Genomic DNA, 20,286 nt, shown 5'->3' with positions numbered 1-20,286 from the left:
TACAGTATCCTTTTCTGGGATGGCAATAGCTCTTGTGCACTGATTGGTGCTGTTTAATTTATATAATTTATGCAAAAAATGATTAGTAAATGATGTGGTTGTATTTGTGAATGCTCAAAGAACATTGTTCATTAGATCGATGTGCACTTGCCTTCAAAATGTAAGAGGAAAGTGGTGCTTAAGTTTTGGCTGCTAGCTTCCACACCATAGTTTTGGCTGCTAAGGTTTTGGCTGCTAGCTTCAGCCGAGTGACAAACAGCTTCTTTCTGACCTCCCATTCAAACACACACCGGTGACAAATTTAAAACGTTGGACTCAAAGATATGTTTGGAAGTTTTTTGCGCTGCGACGAGAATCCATCTGCACCACGTGTTTTACTGTATATTTTTGCACTGATTGGAGTATGGGTTTACGTGAGGACAGCTCGACAGAAAAAGGTTTTCCGGTTTGTTTGACAGTAGATATTTCTTTTCTCCACGGTGAAACTGTCAACATTTCAATGTTAATGTCTCTATCTTCGTTGTCTATTTTACTTTTTATAAGTAATCAGTCGAACTCGTCCTGCGTTTTCTGACACAATAATTTGTATTACTTCATTTGTGCTGTCAGGATAATTCATCGACTGATGACAATATTCGTTCATATTCCGTGCATGTACAAAATAAACCGCAAACTTTTCTTCTTTCTTTCATTTATTTTAAAGGAAAACAAGGATGGTGATCAATAAACAAAAGTGAAAAACTAACTCAAGGCACAAATTAACTTTTCTTATCAGCACCGCTGCGGTGCGAGTAACACCTTCAAATGTAAAGTATGTGTGCATTTTAGTTTTTTGAAAGGTAATGGCAAGGATAAGCTTACGACCCAATAACTGATGTCCTCGTTCAAAACTGAATTGTGGTAAGTCACTTGCAAGGAGAATGGTGTGGAAACAAATTTTAAGATATTGTTGTTCTGGCTTTGCGTTGTGATTGTCTGTTGAGTTTTGTTGACTTTTTATCCGTAAAAGAGAAACAAGACCAAAAGCGACCATCTTCTAAACCAGTGACAGGAGCAATACTACCTCTTTCTAAACTTCTTTTTTTAAAAAAGGCCTACTCGATCTGGCATCCAGTACCGACTGACCTGGTATCAAAGGGAGAACGTAATAAATCATAGTTTCTGACTCTCAAGGGTCCAAGGTAAATTCGCAATTCCGTTTGTTTTGAAGTGTGGGCGCCCTCTGTTGGCATGTTCTACCACTGGTTATACTGGGTGAATACAGTACATGAATGGCGAGGGGGTCGTTTGAAATATTTGTGAGCTTGTAAATTCATGTCTTGTACTATCCTTGCACAAACATTGTTTAGATGTTTAAATCTTACAATAAATTTTCTTTGTGAAATGTTATATTTATACGGTAAATCACATAAAGGCGAAAACAAATTTCATACAAATTATCGAAAGACAAACTTCCTGTCAACGTGATTGAATGAAACCAGACGTAAATGATTTTCGATCAATTTATTACTGTCTGATCATATCGTTGAGTCCCTGTGGAAAGTCGCTATTCGGCTTGCTATTGTCATTTTTGCGAAGCACGGACCACTGAACTCGTCCATTTACTTATCACCATGTAAAGTCGGGCTTACAGTGCTCCAACTTTTATGGTACTTTGAATGGCAAACACACTCAAAAAGCTCAAAGTTCATTTTCAGAATCATCATGTTTCATTCATTTAAAGTCTACAATCGGGGAAGTGGATGAATCAAGGACCAGACAGATGGTTTGAAATCAGATGCAACTTATTTTAAAATGTTTACTTAGGTGTAGCCACAGAATGTACAACTTTTATTTTGTCAACTAAAAACTATTTTCATTGTGCGACTCAACTTTTACTGCCGCAAATACACTCATATTAAGCACCTAAATTGTTAAGCGTATGAATTTAGCCGATTAAGTTCATCGCAAAGGATTGGAATAGTGACATTTTCAAAGATAGTATGGTTTCCAACGAGAATACAAAACATCTTTCCGAAAGTTGGGTGATGCTTTTTGTTGAGCAAAATGCAAAATGATACAACTAATGGGGCTCCAACATAATGACTCCTGCTTAAAATCCTTATAGCTCGCCTTTTGGAATAGCGCACACAAAACTACAACGTTAAACAAACGCGTCGGATAGCCGTTTGTCTCCAAAGGAGCCATATTGCTGAAAGATTCAAGTTCCAGCTTCATGCACGTTGGCAAAATGCACACATGATGACGAAACATATGTGCAAAGAGGAAGTCTGTCGAGAAATGAAGTATCCGAACCTAGTCATCGACAAAGTTCATCGCTATAGACCTTAACGGCATATCATCGCTCCAACGTTTAATACATGCTAAAACATACTAACGTGACAAGGCGTTGTCAATCCCAACTATATTTGTATGTTTGCTATTGACTTTTATGCTTCATTAAATAAATTGTCACACTTCAAACTTACCACTTGTATAAAAGGCTATATCTCCAGAGTCTGAACTTCCATCACCTTGTGTTTTGAAATGTTTGGAAGTAAAGAATGGTGTTTTTTCATGCCACCTACATCTGAATCAATGGCTTGGAGACTGGTATATGGTAATCACAATTCACCATACACAATTATCAGGGGAACAGAAAGAGACACTTTCGAGCGACTTTGCGTTCACACGTGACAAACTTTCCACGAGAATCACAGAGTTTATCTTAAAATTAAGTTTCAATGCGCACTGTTATGTGTACAGTATATATTGAGATATATTACCCTTAGAATTGCCGAGGAGGGCGTAGAATTATGGCATCACCTGTAAAAACTATCGGATACTACCATAAATAAAGAGTTAAAGGTGATTGTAAGGGAAGAGCATACTGATAAACTCATATCTGACATGCTGATATATAATTTATTGTTTATTGACATGTGCATGGTTTATTTTCCATTAAATGTATACTCATATACACAAAACGCATGAATCTGTATGGCTCACGTCGTCAGCCAAACGATTCTCTGACGAGGGCCTTTGCTATATCCCTCGTATTCCGGCGTCTTGCTTCCATCAATTTCAGAGGTTTCTCTATTGAAGCGAATCTGTCTCCTTGCTCAAAGTGTTTTTACTTCTAACATTTCCTTCATCCATGAAGTTAAACTTACATAAACCGGTAAAGCAAACAAACAATGTTCTCTAATGACGGGTGACAAAAGAGACCATGCTTGGAGTTATAGTTATTTTACATCGTAACTTTTCACCATCTGCTGACAGTGAGTGAGTCCATTACCCTAACCACTGTGCAATGCTACATACTCAATAATAATAGCAAATATATTCAGCATAGAACGGCTCCCAAATTTAAATACAGATTATGATTTTCGCAAAAAGGCTTCAATTCTAACTGTGAATATTTCTTTGTCTGTTCATTTCTAAGTGCCAAAATAATATTTCTTTGTTGATTTCCTTCAAAACAGTATACAAAAGCAATAGTATTAAGTGATACGATATGTTTCCAGATGATTATATAAAATTAGATATTTAGCCACTTTATTGGTGAATCTACTTGAGGGTCTGACACCATCAAATGTATTATAAACCTACTGCTCCGTTCTCGGAGTCTCGGGATTTCATGGCCTTGGCTTTTTTACTCAGTGACAGCCACAGGACGAGATACATTGCTATGGCGCAGACCTTGAACACAATCTGGAACGTCAGCAGTTTCAATCGGTAGTCGAAGAGGTCGTATATCCAACAGGTACTGAACATACTACATTCTGATACTCCCCAGAACAGACACGCTGAGTCGATGATGTAACCCATATAAAGAGGCGTAGGCACCCAACCTGAAAGAAAAAGTTGACAGAAAACGAAAGTTTCAGATGGGTTCATGTGTTACGTTTGGTCTGCTCTGCTTTCCTTCATTTCTGAAGATCCTTAATTTGTTCTATTTTTCGGTCAATACTCTTGCCAAAATGAAAACTCATCCTTGTTTAATATTTGTTTTTCACAAAGTTAATAAATTTATCTAATGACATTTCTTCAAGCTTCATCTGTGTTCCATTACCGTAAAGCATGCACAAAAGACAATCATCTGGAAGAAAACAGTGTGGTTTTGTCTTTGCCAGTTGTCATCTGAAGTAAATATAAAAGATTATTAAAGCTTGAGAATGAATGATATTATTTGAAATCTACATACTACACATTAAATACCGCCGCTGTCGTGACTTAATGGAATATTACACATTGATCAGACACGGCATACTAATCCTCCAGGCTATACTTTGATGCCAAGGTACATTCGAATTCCTTTCAGAGAAAAAATTCGTAAATGTCGCAGAATTGACTTACCGATGATTTGAGAGAAGAACTGTCGAATACCGACGGCGAAGGGTTTGTCCTCTGGAGCAACAGCGCTGAAGAATATAAATTTTAGATAACGTCTTATAAATGGAAAGTCATCACTACTGACACTAGTATCATAGACTATATGATCAGATAGTAATAGCGTGCATAGCTTTATTTGGCGAGCTTTCCTAAAGGATCTGCCGCGCACAGCAGATAAGTCTATATTTGAAGAGGCTACATGCATATATAGTTTATGAAATTGTTCGAATAGAGAACCTCGCAAAAATTATCTGGTTGATTTTCAAAACTACCAAGTTTTATCGACCAAGTCGAAAGAGAGCACATGTAGCTGTTCAGCACTATTACCACCTCATGATGACATTGATCAGAAACAATAGCAGGGCTAGATCTACTCACCGTAATGGCAGCACGATGAATGCAGTAACAGGTAACGCTGACAGGAAACTCGCGGCAGACGAGATAACTGTGAATATCTCTAACATTCTCCCACAGCTTTCTCTACAAATCCCACCTACAGCCGTTCCATCCTTGACAGTATCTCCTTCGGTCCGATCTGCAGAGTCGACACAACTACAGGAGCTGAAATTCTGTTTTTGAAAAAGAGGAAATTAGTACTTTGATAATCTATTTCAAATACAAATTTTCACTCAACTCTCCATGTCTATCGCATTTGTGGTCTGCACATAGACACGGGTGAGAAGATACAAACACCTTGTACAGTCACTTTGGAGCAGTGTCTCTTCTAAGTGACATCCACGAATAATTCTTATTAAAGAGCGTCGTTGCTATGAAATTGGAACAAACATTCATTACGCTGATTAAAGATGGCATCTGTGCATTTGATTCGACCGCTAACGTTTTGCCACATTGGAGTAAGATAAGTCGATGATTTGAAAACAGTAATAGTATTAGTATAATCTTTTGTAAGGTTATAAAGCTGCATACCATATGGAAATGTAAAATTTATTTTTCGTTGAAACCGAATATTTCGGACATATAAATCATAATGAATCTTCACCAAATATTGCTCAGTGTTAGCACAGAACAAATATGACAAGGCTACATTTTTCCATGCATTCTGCTTTCTCCAGAATAAACACACTTACGACGTAAAAGTTTGGAAGTTTAAGTTTGGAAATAGCAAGGAATCCATCACGTGTATGTGTACGAAAAACTACTAGTATTTCAATCCTTTTTTCTTATTCCCGTTCATTTTTTTCACATGTTCCTGGGGAAAGTTCATTCTATACACGTCATTGCAAATCATCTGTTGAAAATACGAATGGTGACAGATGTAAACATGTATGTCTAGTGGATATGTGATAATGTACGGCAAATTTTAAGAAGAACGATTGAAACACGCCAAGTTTAAGGTAACAACACTGTAACCTGTCAAACCTGGGCCAGAGAAATAGCGAAACAAACAACAAAGATTTCTAAAGGTACATACACTTGTTTTCATAAAATTGTCAACAATAAAAACAAAGGCAATTATTCTCGGTGAATTGAGATTCAGTTAATGCAATTATTATTAAGTTTACGTGCTCGTTTCAAAACCACATCATTTGACGTTAACGGCCACCCATCAGACCCATACCTTTGTGGTTATTGCTTCAGTACATCCAGCGAAACAAGGAGAGTAATACGTCAGGCCGTCACTGCCGCACACTGGATCGTACTCGGTGTCAGAACAACCACAGTTCAAATTGCATTGCGATGCAAATTGGGATGGACCAAAGTCGGTGATGAGGTTGTTTCTGAAAGAGAGTTAACATTCATCAAAATAAGACAATATTTGACAAGTCAGCTGAATCTCTAAACAGTTTTAAACGGGCATGTGCCCGCCATGTCTTGAATGTTGTGTAATATTGTATTGTATTTGCTTTTACTTACTGTACTGCGAGTTATCTTTCTCAGCCTTGTTCTATCTTTGTAAATTTCAGTAGTTTATTTCAATTTCGATTTAGATGTACTTCTAGAGATTTTTTTGGTTCCATGAAAATCAGCTACTACTTTGTAGAAAGCTGATTGGATGCCAATGAAGAATAAAGGAAGCTCTTGGATAATTGTGCTATTCAGTGATATGAAATGATTTCCAACTCTCGATTGTTAGTGATATTATTATTACGAAGAAGGAAAACAACGGTATCTATTGATCACACTGACATTATTTTTGTTCTACTGAACAAAGATTATTTACCAAAGATGTTTTGAAATACATCATATTGGATTTCCCAGAACACTCCACTTTGACCTTTGTACAACGTTGTTGTTCACAGATGAATGCTAACCCCGACTAAGTTCAGTAACCGTTGATAACAATAGAAAACATGGGATATTTCACAAGTAGGTGCTGCGTAGCCAAATTTTACACTTGGCATTTCGATATAAACTTTTGTAAATGATCTAGATTGACTTTATGTAACCAGCACTAATATAGTTTTAAAAATCATGATAACAGTAACGTATAGGCAATTTTTACGATAGATGTTTTTGAAGATATTAAGGAAAATATCTGAAGTATTACTTCAGCATAATTGTTAATTATTACATATGTACCACAGTTTATTTGCACCATACCGCGAATACTTCCAGTATTTGCATTGCCGTTATACCAAAAAAATTATAACATTTATTTATGTTAATGAGTTTTCACTAATCTTGTCCCGGTATTGTTTGTAAACACAAAAATTGTAATCTGCTAATCTGCAAGATTTCTTTCAGTTTGGTTTGTTGCAAGTTATTAGTTACCGCACAATGAATGGCATAACTGATAAAAACTACGACAAAGAAAACTGCATTTATTTATCTTAATGTGAGGATGACTTTTGTTTATCTGGAAAAGCAGTTTGTTATCAGCAGAGGAAGATCGACATTAACGGACGTTAGCTCAGCGGAGCCACAACCGGGTCCAAGTACATGTACTTTAAAGTCAGAACGCCATGATATAAATCAGACAGTCTAATGTAGCGAAGGTGAAGAGAAGTGTAAAATGATACTATAACTGACAGGATTTTCATTTTCTTGAAACTTTCGCAAAAGTTCAGAGAGAAAATCATATACTGCGAAGAGAATCCAAAAAATTTCGTTACAAATTTTTCATTTCAATATAAAACTGTTTATGTTCTTCCCCCTTTTGCAAATTCCCGTCAAAACTTTTCTGACAGTGTCTAAGTTGTGTTAGTTTGCTTTCTTCTTTTTTTGATTCAATTCTACATGGTAACTAGAACAATATGTCATTCTCCTTGCATATTACTGGCTGAAAATCATGCACATTCCTTCTGTTGGACTTCTCATTTTTGCTGTTGGGCTAAAGTCATCAAAGTTAGAGATTTGAATAAAATCAGATATTTTCTCGTAAGTTTTTCGCCACTATCAGAACTTTGTACCTTTGTTATACATCTTTATATAGACGAAAGCAATCGTAAATTGAATCTGAAATGTCTCTTACCTAAAAGATGAATTGGTAAAATCCGAGTATGGAACCGACACCCCGACAAAAACGTCTTGGTCACAGGCTACGAACAGCAGTGGGATTGGCAGTAACACGTTGACCACACCCAGTACGACCAGAGCTTTCGCCGTCGACAATGGCGATAGTTTCTTGTAACGCATAACTACACCACCGAGAAGAATTCCAAACGATGATGAAAGTACCAAAACAATACCTGAAAGGTCGCAGAGAGTAAGAAATCATGTAATGGCATGTAGTAATATAAGCACATTTAAACAGGGCTTTTATGCATAAATAATAAAATATCACTATTTATGAGCATATCTTTACGTTGTGGGTGCAGCATTCAGAGTGGGCCTATGCCATGGAGGTTTTGATTTGCTTACTTGTGTGTGCCCGTTACAATTATTGGCACTCAGTTATCCATCACTTCAAAGTTGAAGTTAATGTAATTGTATATCTTGTAAATTCACAGGATCTATTTCAAGTATTCATTTTGGAGTAGAATGCATAGGAAATTATTTGGACCACACGAAGAATCTCATGAATTATTGGATGAAATTTGATTTTGACTTTGGCACTTTGTATGACGGTAAATTAGTATTATGATTAAAGTTGATAGGCGTGGCATATTGACTGCTGTCGTATTTTACAAATTTTTATCAATGTTTATATTTTAGCAATTAAACCATAAAACTCATTATATTCCAGCTCTGCATTGCTCATAAAGATGATGTTCAGTTCTGCTAACAGTTTTATGGGCGTGGAATACTGATTATAAGCTCATCTGAATATTTGACAGACCACAGTAACTTGCTGGATTAAAGCAACTTACAGTATTCAATTTATTGAGAGGCATGAGGTACATTTGTCATGGTTAGGTTCGGTTACGCTGCATGGATGTTACATCATAATTAATTACGAACAATTTGCATATAAAATAATTTACTGTAATTAAGCTTAATGTAATAAGTAGCAGCATTTACTTTGTCGAGTCTTCATTGATACGTTGGTTATGGTGAAAACTGTTTTTGCAGAAGATCTTATATAGGCGCTACACGTACACAGTAATACTGATTGCCCATTCCGTTTGATAGCGCAAAACTTCTGATATTCAGGTTATTGTTGTTGTTACTTTTTACTTCTCTTTAATCACTGACACTTTACTTTTAGTTTGACTGGTACACGATGGTAACAAAAGGCCGCCATCGGATTTCAGGTTTGGACAGAAGTGCAAAAATAGTCAATTCAGTGTAACTTGAGTATAACTTGAAAAATGGTTCTGGTTTTTGTTTTGTACATGATTGTCAAGCTCACTCTCATTGCAAATATATAAGTGCGTCTTATGATTATGTTTAGAATAGTTTTAGATTAGTGTAGTTTAGCGTAGTTTAGTTTAGTTCAGTTAAGTGAATGTAAACTGTAGTTCGAACGTTCAGAGCAGTTTGGTTTCGTTTAGTTTAGCTTGGCTAAGCTTAAATTCTGTAGTTTACTTTAATTAATTAATTTATTTATTTATTTCAGATTAAAGGAGTACCCATTTACATGCTCAAATCGAGTTAAAATTACCCAATAAGGCTGTAATCTTCCATGGGGTCCTAATTAAACACACAGAATTAAAATCCAATAAGTGTTAAAAGACAATGAAGTCTAAAAGCATACAAAATAAAAATATATTTATAAAAAATCAGCAAAGCAAAAAAGAATAAAAAACAAATGTTCTATTTGTCAATATTATCCCTAATAAAACATTTCAGCCGAGCTTTAAAAAATTCAACATTGTGGCTGCACCGAATATCTTCAGGAAGTGAGTTCCAGAAACTTGAGGCACGCATAGAGAACGTCCTCTGGCCTGTTTGTGTACGGAATTGAGGGAGTAGCAATTACGAGTTAAAGCAGAGCGTGTCTGGTAACCACGAACATCATTTAATGGCACAAATTTATCAAAGAGATATGTTGGTGCAGTATTCATAAGACATTTATAGGCTAAAACACATGTAAAATAAAAGATGCGTTGTTTAACGGAAAAACATTGGCTGCTTCAAAGAGTGAATCGGTTGAGGTATTAAAATCAACATTGTGAAGAACTCTCAGTGCTCTTTTCTGTAACTTATACACTTTCTCGATATTTTTTACAGATGTATTTCCCCAAACTACACAACAGTAATCAATAGCTGACTGTATTAAATCGAAATACAGAATTGTTCTAAGATGACATGGAATGAATTTGAATAATCTTCGAAGTAAATCTATTCTCTTACTCAGAGTGAGACATAAATCGTCAATATGTTTGTCCCAAGCAATAACATTGTCCAATGTAACACCTAAAATCTTCTCGAATGAAACACAAGAGATATTACACACATTAGTTTAGTTTAGTTTTGAGTTTAATTTAGTTTAGTTTAGTTTGGTTTAGTTTAGTTTAGTTTAGTTTAGCTTGGCTTAGTTAAATTTATGTTGTTTAGTTAAGTTTAATTCAACCAAGTTTAGTTTAGTTTAAGTTCGTCCGGGCTACTATACAACACTTTTGTAAACTTTTGTTCAGTGTAGTTTTGATACGATTAATTTACTTTACATTAGTGTGCTGTAATGTGACGTGGTAGAGCGTGGCTATATTATGGTGTTCTATTATTAAGTCTGCTGTAGTGTTATGCAGTGCAGCGATGTGTTATGCAGTGCTGTGTTACTTTAATCATCTTAGTCAATTGCCTGTCAGCGTGAGCCGCTTAGGACCAATTAAAAGCAATTGAATTTTGATGATGATAATCTGTGAATTATTCACGATGACGCTGTGTTTTGTTTTTGCATGTGTAATTTTGTTCTAGATACACACAGGCGGTCATCCTTTGCCGCACCAATCATGGCCTTAGCTTACAACCACTCCAGATCCCTTTTTCAGAATTATAATCCCTTATCTTCACCTTGAATGTAAAAAGGTAGAAAGACAAACCTGTCAGTAAAGCTGCTTTAGCGGCAGGGACACGGAATTGAATCTCGATATACTTGGTGAAATACGTTATCAATCCAGAAACAATAGCCATCTCACAGCTATAGGCAATGCATACAGACATCAGAGGCACATTGGTGAAGAGCCGACGAACTGCCGATGGAAACTCTGTAACAAGAAATATAATTACGAGGAAACTATCATTCTCATCTTTTTGCCTGTTTCAGAAAATTCACACCTGTAAGTCTCTTGTATTGATCACATTTTCATCAAAATCCTTTCTTGGTCCACGTATTCACACACACACAGATATATTTTATTTTCAGAGAAGAATCGCACCCAATATGACACTGTTTGGCGTTTTTCTCTTCCCTGTTGTGTCTTCTGAGGGTGATTAAAACTGTCATTTTGAAAGACTTTCATATTTTTTATCCTCTGAAACAAATGCCCTTTCTCCTTATTTTTCCTCAAGTACATTTTTTCAAACAGGAAAACAAGTGAGGAATACGTGACCTCGATACTTTCAATGGATATATTACGCTATAAGAAAGCATCAATGTGCGCAAAAGATGACAAAAATTGTTAGTTGATAAATATGAAACTTTTTGACAGTTATAAATGCTATTTTTAGAGTTGTTAATGAAAATACTAATTTGAAATGTCAAAGCTTTTCTTCATTTTCACATAAACCGTAGAGCATAGTTGGTGTAGAAATTATTCATGAAAGAGTAAAGGTAATACATTTACATTAACAAAACAACAATGAATGATATCATTCCATATTTTGTTCAAATTCATTATATACAAATGAAGACCAATTGCATCAACGAAGATATCTTTCAAAATAGAGAGGAAAGGGATAAAACTTAACAACTTGTCGTCAGAAACACTTGTCTACTAACCAACATTTTTTTCGCTCATATATCTTGGCATAAATTTATCTTTACCATACACAAAATAAGTTAAAAAAAACAATCGTTAATAAACATTTTGAGGCTTGGTCTTCCTGAGAAACCACTCTAAACTGTTTTTCGCTAGTGTAAAATTTCTATTTTCACAAAATTAACAAAGTGTATTTCATTTGTATCAACTCCGTGGGTTTAAAAACGAGTCAACATGTGCAGTATCATATAACAGAATTGAGTCGTTTACGATTCCCTTTTGGTCTATGATACTGCACATCTGCACGTCTATAGGTATCATAACATACAGGCGTTCGTATAGATCTTCCGAGGCACCTTCTGAATGAATATAAATAAAAAAGCTTTACCTTTAATGCGTCTCATGGCCTCTCTTTCAGCATTGGCATCGCCTTCATCTTTACTTGAAGCTACGGAAGGTGTGTTGGCGTCCTTTTCCCTTGATGAACGAAATTTCTTCGAAGCAGCGTGATAGGAATTGCAACAATTACCAAGAGGGCGCCGTTGACCAGGAATCCCAGCCACCAAGCTCCAACCCATCGTGTGTCGTACTGGTCTATGTCGATACTGGACATATTGACACGATCGAAGTCAACATACAGTTGGATAAACAATGAAGAAATCGGGAATCCAATCGCTGGTCCAAAACTGATCATAGTGTAAAAAATACCTGATTGGAGGTAATAAAAAGTTATTTTGTATGTTTTGTTGTGAATGGTTCAAGCTATGCTTTTGTAAAGAAGTATATGTTTGTTTATTAATCTTACCTCTTTAATACCAAAATAGTTCGAAGGAGATCTTTTCAGTTATGGTTATCGATGTAAGTTCGGTGAATTTATTGTGTTGCACCTCCTAATAAAGCTAAAGAATACCACTATTTTCCAAATGATCGTCAACAAAAATTCCATTGCGTTCATTTCCACTCATATAACACTCGAGTTCATTTATAAACAAACTGAAAAGCAAAGGACTAAGCATAAAACCTTGTTTGATGCCTACTTTACATGAAAACACCTCAAGCATTTAAACTTTTGAATGCGTCTGTTGTACCAATTATTTTTTATCGTTCAGAAATTGTAGAGAGTGTTTAAGGTAGTATGCACCTCGAAAGTGAAAGACTTAAACTTTTCCTCTAACTTTGCTCAAGGGATCTTTCAATCATTCTCTTTCAAAATCAAGAATAAAAATAGGGTGTCACCGTGCAAATTTTGGTACTAGAGAAACAAATTACCCAAGATTTACCGATATTAGAAATTCAAAATGGCCGCCATCCCTGTGTTAACTCTATGGAGAAAAATAAAAATTTTCGAATTTCGAAAAACTACTGAAGCCGGTTAAAAGTTTTCTTTCACCAAGAGCTTTAAAATGAACCCCCGCATGTGGTATATCAGAAGAGAATTGTAAAAGTTTGAGAGTCCGAATGTCTGTCCCCGAGGTGCGATCTACCTTAAGCTTCGTAGATTTATTGAAGGTGTGAACTCGAGTGTAAAATCAGAGGTACCGTTAGGCGAGCGTAGAATATCCCCACCTGCCTGCTTGTATATGAAATGCTGCATTGCATATTGGGTAAAACTGATAAAAATGGACAACTGACGTCACGTCACCCAAGGGCCAGCAATGAATTGCTTAGAACTTTTTTATTCATCTGGGAGAGTCACTTTGGCTACTAAAATACGTGGATTACTTTTTAGATACGGGTTTGGAGTAGTGTGGAATGAGCAGCATGTCGGGGATTCAGAAACGTTTCTTTCTAGACTTAAAGATTGTTACAGGCAGGAATGGTCAGCTTCCTTACGTGAACATCCTAGATTGCGTTCTTATGTCAATTTCAAGTTGCTGCACTGCACGGGAGCCTGAATTGTATACCTTTCGAATATTAACATCGGGAAATTTAAATCCGCTTTGACAAAGCTACGCTGCTCTGGTCACAAACTAACTATTGTAACCCACCTATTCCAATAGAAAGGAGAGTCTGATCATATACTGCGAGACTCGCGGGATTACTATGGGTGAGGATGAATATCATTTTTATTATTTTGTCCTTTATACAATAGTTATCCAACGGATTTTGTACAACAAAGGCATCGCGTTTTCCCAACAAAAGATAAATATTATGCATTGTTAATGTCCAAGGATGTGGTACAATATCGTTTGTCTCACTTTGGTTACAAGTCATTTCAAAAGAGAGAAGCTTTCATTCAACAGATACATGAATTGTAGACTTTATGAGTATTATAATTTATTATCTCAACACTATCTCTCAGAGTAATAAAAGCTTTGTAATTTACGATGGGCCGAGGCCTTTGCAATGGAAATTAAGACGACATGCGTTCAGGTAGAAAGCACCTCGGAACTCTATATGGACTCTGTAGAGGACTCTATATTTTTACAATACTTTTCTGATCTACCGCTTCTTGGGCTCAATTCGAAGCTTTCTGAGTAAGCGCCTTAGTCTTTAGAAATCGAAAATTTTATGTCTCCTGAGAACGCCATTATGAATTTCAAATATCGGTAAAAGTTGAGTAATTTGTTTCTCGGCACAAAACTTTGCACGATGATCCCTGATATTGTTCTTGTTTTGGCAATAGGATGATCGAAAGTCTAATCGAGGAAAGTCTGAGGAAACATTTGTCTTTCACTTTCGAGGCGTATACTACCTTAAGCGGGACTTACGGATAGTTGTTCAATTTAAGGTGTCATATTATCATTACCCACTTGGCTTACCTAAGTAGAGAGGGGCTTTCAATTTACTGGCGCCATCGTCTATATAGAGAGGAATTAAGATCACTATCGGAGTGAAGAATATTCCAACTAAAATGTTTCCAATCAACATCAGTACAGCCGTTTGCATACTCTCCCTTTCGTTAGTCGCTGAGCAAGTGTCGCTTGCATTTCCATGTGTGTCTTCCACCGACGTGCTGTAACTTTCAGAACACATGGTCGTGTCATTTGTGCCGAGTACAACACTGGAGTATTTGTACGTGCCCGATAGAAAATGTGACATTGACGGTAAGCATAGACACAAAGCAGCGAGGATTAAACTCACGCCAATGACCCGAGGACGATGGCTATCCAGTCGGCCGAAGAAGAAAGAGACGAATACAACTGTTATCACGGTTGCCGTGTCGAACAAGGTGGCATTGAGTCCCATCAGTACACTGTCCAAGGAGTACCGTTTCTGGATGCTCGTCAGCCCGCCTAAAAATACACTGAAGTTAATCGTGAACACTAAAGGGGCCACGCAGAGAACACCGAATGCGAATTTGAAGTTGGCGAATATCTGAAGACACTGTGGCCGCCAGTTTCCTATTCCAAACATCAAATCTGGATCTTCCTGGTTCATTGACGAGTTGACAACTTGACCATGTACATCGAGTTGAGCAGGCAGAAATGGAGTGTTTTCAACCACCTCGCCATTTTCTTGGTCTTTTGCTTCCCGTTGAAGTTGCTGTTCTCCAGTCGATGCTCCGTCCTCTCCATTATAGCTTCTCTTCCCTTTTTCATCGTTTACGTTTTCCATGTTTCTGGAAATCTCAGAATTTTTTTCTAATAGGATTTCCTGACATAACAAGTGTTGTAACATATTTAAATTGAAAAAAAAATCCGCAGAAAAAGTGCTAGCAAGACTATTACAGTAACTTGAACAGTTATAACCAGCCTGGTGCCCTGTCAAATGTGGCTAATTTTTCTTGGCACAAATTTATCTTTTTTGTCAAATTAGTTCCTCGATTATTATGATTTGCAATAAGGAAATGGCATTTGCGATTTTCACAAACCAAGAAGAACAAAAATCCACTCAATCCACCGGCCAAACGGGTGGCAGAGAAGAAATATGTCTTATTGAGATTGTAAATATCTATCTCTAAATCTTATTCTACCATAAGGGTCGAGAATGTTCTTTATTGTGTTCTTTGCGACTTCCGTAAAGTGTTTAATAAAATAGATTGATGCAAAACCGAAAACATCTGCAAATTACTGTCGATAAATCATTCGTCGTCCGCACAGACGGGGTCATCGCCACATATGGTTATGATATAATGACGATATCGATGTGTTGATCAGCTCCTTCTATTCGGATGACATCGGCCAAGCTGACTGAATTGTGACCGACTTTTTAAGTTACACATATCTACACACAACAATATAATTAAAATCACACATAGAGATAAATTTTTCTCCCTAAATTTCTGTTCTTTTAGTCAACTTTATCATCGTCTACGTACACCATAGACATGAAAGACAACACGCCGAATAAGGTCTACACTGTGCAGATTATTCTCGATATTCGATCAATCATAATCATAGTTTTTTCTAAACGTTAGTTGACGTCCAAGCCTCTTTGTTGTAGTACTACAGTGCATGGCTTTTGTCGATGATTAGGCATGATAAACATACATGATAAACTCATATCTGACACGCTGATATATAATTTATTGTTTATTGACATGTGCATGGTTTATTTTCCACTAAATGTATACTCATATACACAAAACGCATGAATCTGTATAGCTCACGCCGTCAGCCGAACGATTCTCTGGCGAGTGCCTTTGCTGTATCCCTCGTATTCCGGCGTCTTGCTTCCAATAATTGCAGAGGTTTCTCTATTGAAGCGGATCTGCCTCCTTGCTCGCAGTGTTTTCACTTCTAACATTTCCTTCATCCATGAAGTTAAACTTACATAAACCGGTAAAGCAAACAAACAATGTTCTCTCATGACGGGTGACAAAAGAGACCATGCTTGGAGTTATAGTTATTTTACATCGTAACTTTTCACCATCTGCTGACAGTGAGTGAGTCCATTACCCTAACCACTGTGCAATGCTACATCCTCAATAATAATAGCAAATATATTCAGCATAGAACGGCTCCCAGATTTAAATACAGATTAAGATTTCCCCAAAAGGGTTCAATTCTAACTGTGAATATTTCTTTGTCTGTTCATTTCTAAGTGCCAAAATAATATTTCTTTGTTGATTTCCTTCAAAACAGTATACGAAGGCAATAGTATTAAGTGATACGATATGTTTCCAGATGATTATATGAAATTAGATATTTAGCCACTTTATTGGTGAATCTACTTCAGGGTCTGACTCCATCAAAGGTATTATAAACCTACTGCTCCGTTCTCGGAGTCTTGGATTTCATGGCCTTGGCTTTTTTAGTCAGCGACACCCACAGTATAAGATACATTGCTATGGCACAGACTTGAACACGATCTGGAATGTCAACAGTTTCAATCGGTAGTCGAAGAGGTCGTATATCCAACAGGTACTGAACATGCTACATTCTGATACTCCCCAGAACAAACACGCTGAGTCGATGATGTAACCCATATAAAGAGGCGTGGGTACCCAACCTGAAAGGAAAGTTGACAGAAAACTAAAGTTTTAGATTGGTTCAGGTGTTTCGTTTGGTCTGTTCTGCTTTCCTTAATTTCTGAAGATCCTTCATTTGTTGTATTTTGGCGTCGATACTCTTGCCAAAACAAAAACGCGTCCTTGTTTAATATTTGTTTTTCACAAAATTAATACATGTATCTGATGACATGTCTTCAAGCTTCATCTGTGTTCCATTACCGTAAAGCATGCACAAAAGACAATCATCTGGAAGTAAACAGTGTGGTTTTGTCTTTGCCAGTAGTCAGCTGAAGTAAATACAAAAGATTATTAAAGCTTGAGAATGAATGATATTATTTGACATATACATACTACACATTAAATACCGCCGCTGTCGTGACTTAATGGAATATTACACATTGATCTGACACGGTATGCTAATCCTCTATGCTACTTTGATGCCAAGGTACATTCTCATTCCTTTTACAGAAAAAATTTCTTAAATGTCGCAGAATTGACTTACCGATGATTTGAGAGAAGAACTGTCGAATACCGACGGCGAAGGGTTTGTCCTCTGGAGCAACAGCGCTGAAAAATAGAAATTTTATATAACGTCTTATAAATGGAAAGTGTACATTCATCACTACTGACACTAGTATCATAGACTATATGATCAGATAGTAATAGCGTGCATAGCTTTATTTGGCGAGCTTTCCTAAAGGATCTGCCGCGCATAGCAGATAAGTCTATATTTGAAGAGGCTACATGCATATATAGTTTATGAATTCTGTTCGAATAGAGAACCTCGCAAAAATTATCTGGTTGATTTTCAAAACTACCAAGTTTTATCGACCAAGTCGAAAGAGAGCTCATGTAGCTGTTCAGCGTTATTACCACCTCATGATGACATTGATCAGAAACAGTGATAGCTGGTGCTAGATCTACTTACCGTAAGGGCAGCACGATGAATGCAGTGACAGGTAATGCTGACAGGAAACTCGCGGCAGACGAGATAACTGTGAATATCTCTAACATTCTCCCACAGCTTTCTCTACAAATTCCACCTACAGCCGTTCCACCTTTGACAGTATCTCCTTCAGTCCGATCTGCAGAGTCGACACAACTACAGGAGCTGAAGTTCTGCATTTGAAAAAGAGGAAATTAGTACTTTGATAGTCTATCTTAAATACAAATTTTCACTCAACTCTCCATGTCTATCGCATTTGTGGTCTGCACATAGACACGGGTGAGAAGATACAAACACCTTGTACAGTCACTTTGGAGCAGTGTCTCTTCTAAGTGACATCCACGAATAATTCTTATTAAAGAGCGTTGTTGCTATGAAATTTGAACAAACATTCATTACGCTGATTTAAAGATGGCATCTGTGCATTTGATTCGACCGCTAACGTTTGGCCACATTGGAGTAAGATAAGTCGATGATTTGAAAATAGTACTAGTACTAGTATTTCGTAAGGTTATAAAGCTGCATACCATATGGAAATGCAAAATTTATTTTTCGTTGAAAGCCGAATATTTTGGACATATAAATCATAATGAATCTTCACTAAAAATTGCTCAATGTTAACACAGAACGAATATGACAAGGCTACATTTTTCCATGCATTCTGCTTTCTCCAGAATAAACACACTTACGACGTAAAAGTTTGGAAGTTTTCCTGCGCACGGACAAGTTTGGAAATAGCAACGAATCCATCACCTGTATGTGTACGAAAAACTACTAGTATTTCAATCCTTTTTTCTTATTCCCGTTCATTTTTTTCACATGTTCCTGAGGAAAGTTCATCTACACGTCATTGCAAATCATCTGTTGAAAATACGAATGGTGGCAGATGTAAACATGTATGTCTAGTGGATATGTGATTATGTACGGCAATTTTAAGAAGAACGATTGAAACACGCCGAGTTTAAAGGGACATTATTTGTATCTTTGGACCTTTTTTTTCATTTTTCCGATGACTGAAATCCCCGGTCAAATCAATGGGAGACATAAATTGTGACTATGGACGGCTTCAAGGATATGTAAAACCACCTTCTTGCTCTTTACGGCAAGGTGCAATGTTGGTAAGGGAGTCCGCGCGATTTGAACCAACCGCCATGATTGAACCCCTGCACATGACCAATATTACTACGCATACGTCAACCATCAAAGTACATACGTACAGCTGGAACGTGAAAGGCCTGTGACCTACACACTAACTTCAGCACAACGGATATCGAGGAGCACACGGCGCATAAACAAATGCACGTATCACAAACTACTGTCAAATAGTGAAACTAAGCAGGGCATTTGCTTGTAGTTTGATTTTAGTATCGATGACACGGACTGTGAAACAAATAAAACCATAGACGCAATTGGGTCAATGGTAAAACTAAAACGATGTCAGATTGCTGTGGTGATACTAAACAGGTACAGAGTAATGCATTTCCTGTGCATTTGATCGTTTGCAAATCTTTGTCAACTTTTAAGATTTTTAGGGCATTTTCTTGCCATTATGTTGGTTCGTTTTACAAACACAACATGATCACTTGTTGAACTTGGAAACATCGCACTCTGACTGAACAGTGCACCGTGTAGCATCGGTGACATCGTGACACCGCGCCGCGCGAGTGCTGTCATTGATGTACTGCTCGCGATTGGAGTCACCTCTCGACAAACAAGATCTGTTTGAATGTTGTTATTCTCTGTGCATCGTGTAATTATTTGTATCAGTTGAATCGCATTTCGAACCAAAAGTGAGTACATCGCAATGACAGTTGCCTAGACCCGTTCGCTTACGGCCTCTGTGCCTCCGACCCACACCCAAAAGTGGGCTTTACGTAAGAAGCGCAGCTGAGCACATCGTGTACCTAAAGCTCTGCGTACGGCCTCCACGCCGTATAACGCCGGGAACACACAGACCTGTACGCAGGGCTAATCGTGTACCCAGGCGAGGTGGGTGTGCTTGAAAACGAAACTCAATGCAAGTTTGGGATTAAAAATGGGTTGTTTTTGGTGGAGAAACTGCACGCCGCAACCGAGGTGCTGCCAGCGGTTTGGCACAGCCCTGCCACGCAGAGTTAGCTTTCACCCAACAATGTACATAATGTACGTGTCAGTCGCCAAAGTACATTGCTCAATTTCGCGATCACCTCGACAATAATGTGACTGTCTACTGAAGTTAAATATCCCTTCATTTTACTCTGTTTTCACATTTCTATGCCCAAAGGCTTTTGGCAAGTCTACATATGCATATGGAGGAACAAACGAGA

General features: G+C 37.2%; 2 protein-coding genes across 2 annotated transcripts in view; both read right to left on the bottom strand.

Annotated features, from left to right (window-relative positions):
- Positions 1–2,898: 2,898 nt before the first annotated feature.
- LOC139115167 (solute carrier organic anion transporter family member 5A1-like) lies at positions 2,899–15,829 on the bottom strand. Its single transcript, XM_070677085.1, is given in 10 exon segments — positions 2,899–3,833; positions 4,339–4,403; positions 4,753–4,943; positions 5,954–6,113; positions 7,808–8,024; positions 10,761–10,925; positions 12,028–12,181; positions 12,184–12,347; positions 14,402–15,201; positions 15,654–15,829. Coding segments are annotated over 9 exon segments (2,166 nt in total). The 5' UTR covers positions 15,198–15,201; positions 15,654–15,829; the 3' UTR covers positions 2,899–3,579.
- A 397-nt stretch (positions 15,830–16,226) lies between these two features.
- The window catches only part of LOC139115180 (solute carrier organic anion transporter family member 5A1-like), a 61,218-nt gene continuing 57,158 nt past the window's right edge, over positions 16,227–20,286 (bottom strand). Inside the window, exons 7-9 of the mRNA XM_070677104.1 lie at positions 17,963–18,153; positions 17,537–17,601; positions 16,227–17,033 (exon numbers count right to left, since the gene is read on the bottom strand). Of these exons, the coding sequence (XP_070533205.1) occupies positions 16,870–17,033; positions 17,537–17,601; positions 17,963–18,153 (420 nt within the window). The 3' untranslated portion in view covers positions 16,227–16,869. The remainder of the gene's footprint in view (positions 17,034–17,536; positions 17,602–17,962; positions 18,154–20,286) is intronic.

The sequence above is a fragment of the Ptychodera flava genome, chromosome 17 (genome assembly GCF_041260155.1).
Source record: "Ptychodera flava strain L36383 chromosome 17, AS_Pfla_20210202, whole genome shotgun sequence".
Lineage (NCBI taxonomy): Eukaryota > Metazoa > Hemichordata > Enteropneusta > Ptychoderidae > Ptychodera > Ptychodera flava.
The sequence above is the reverse complement of the archived record's forward strand: the minus strand, read 5'-3'. Positions and strand labels throughout refer to the sequence as shown.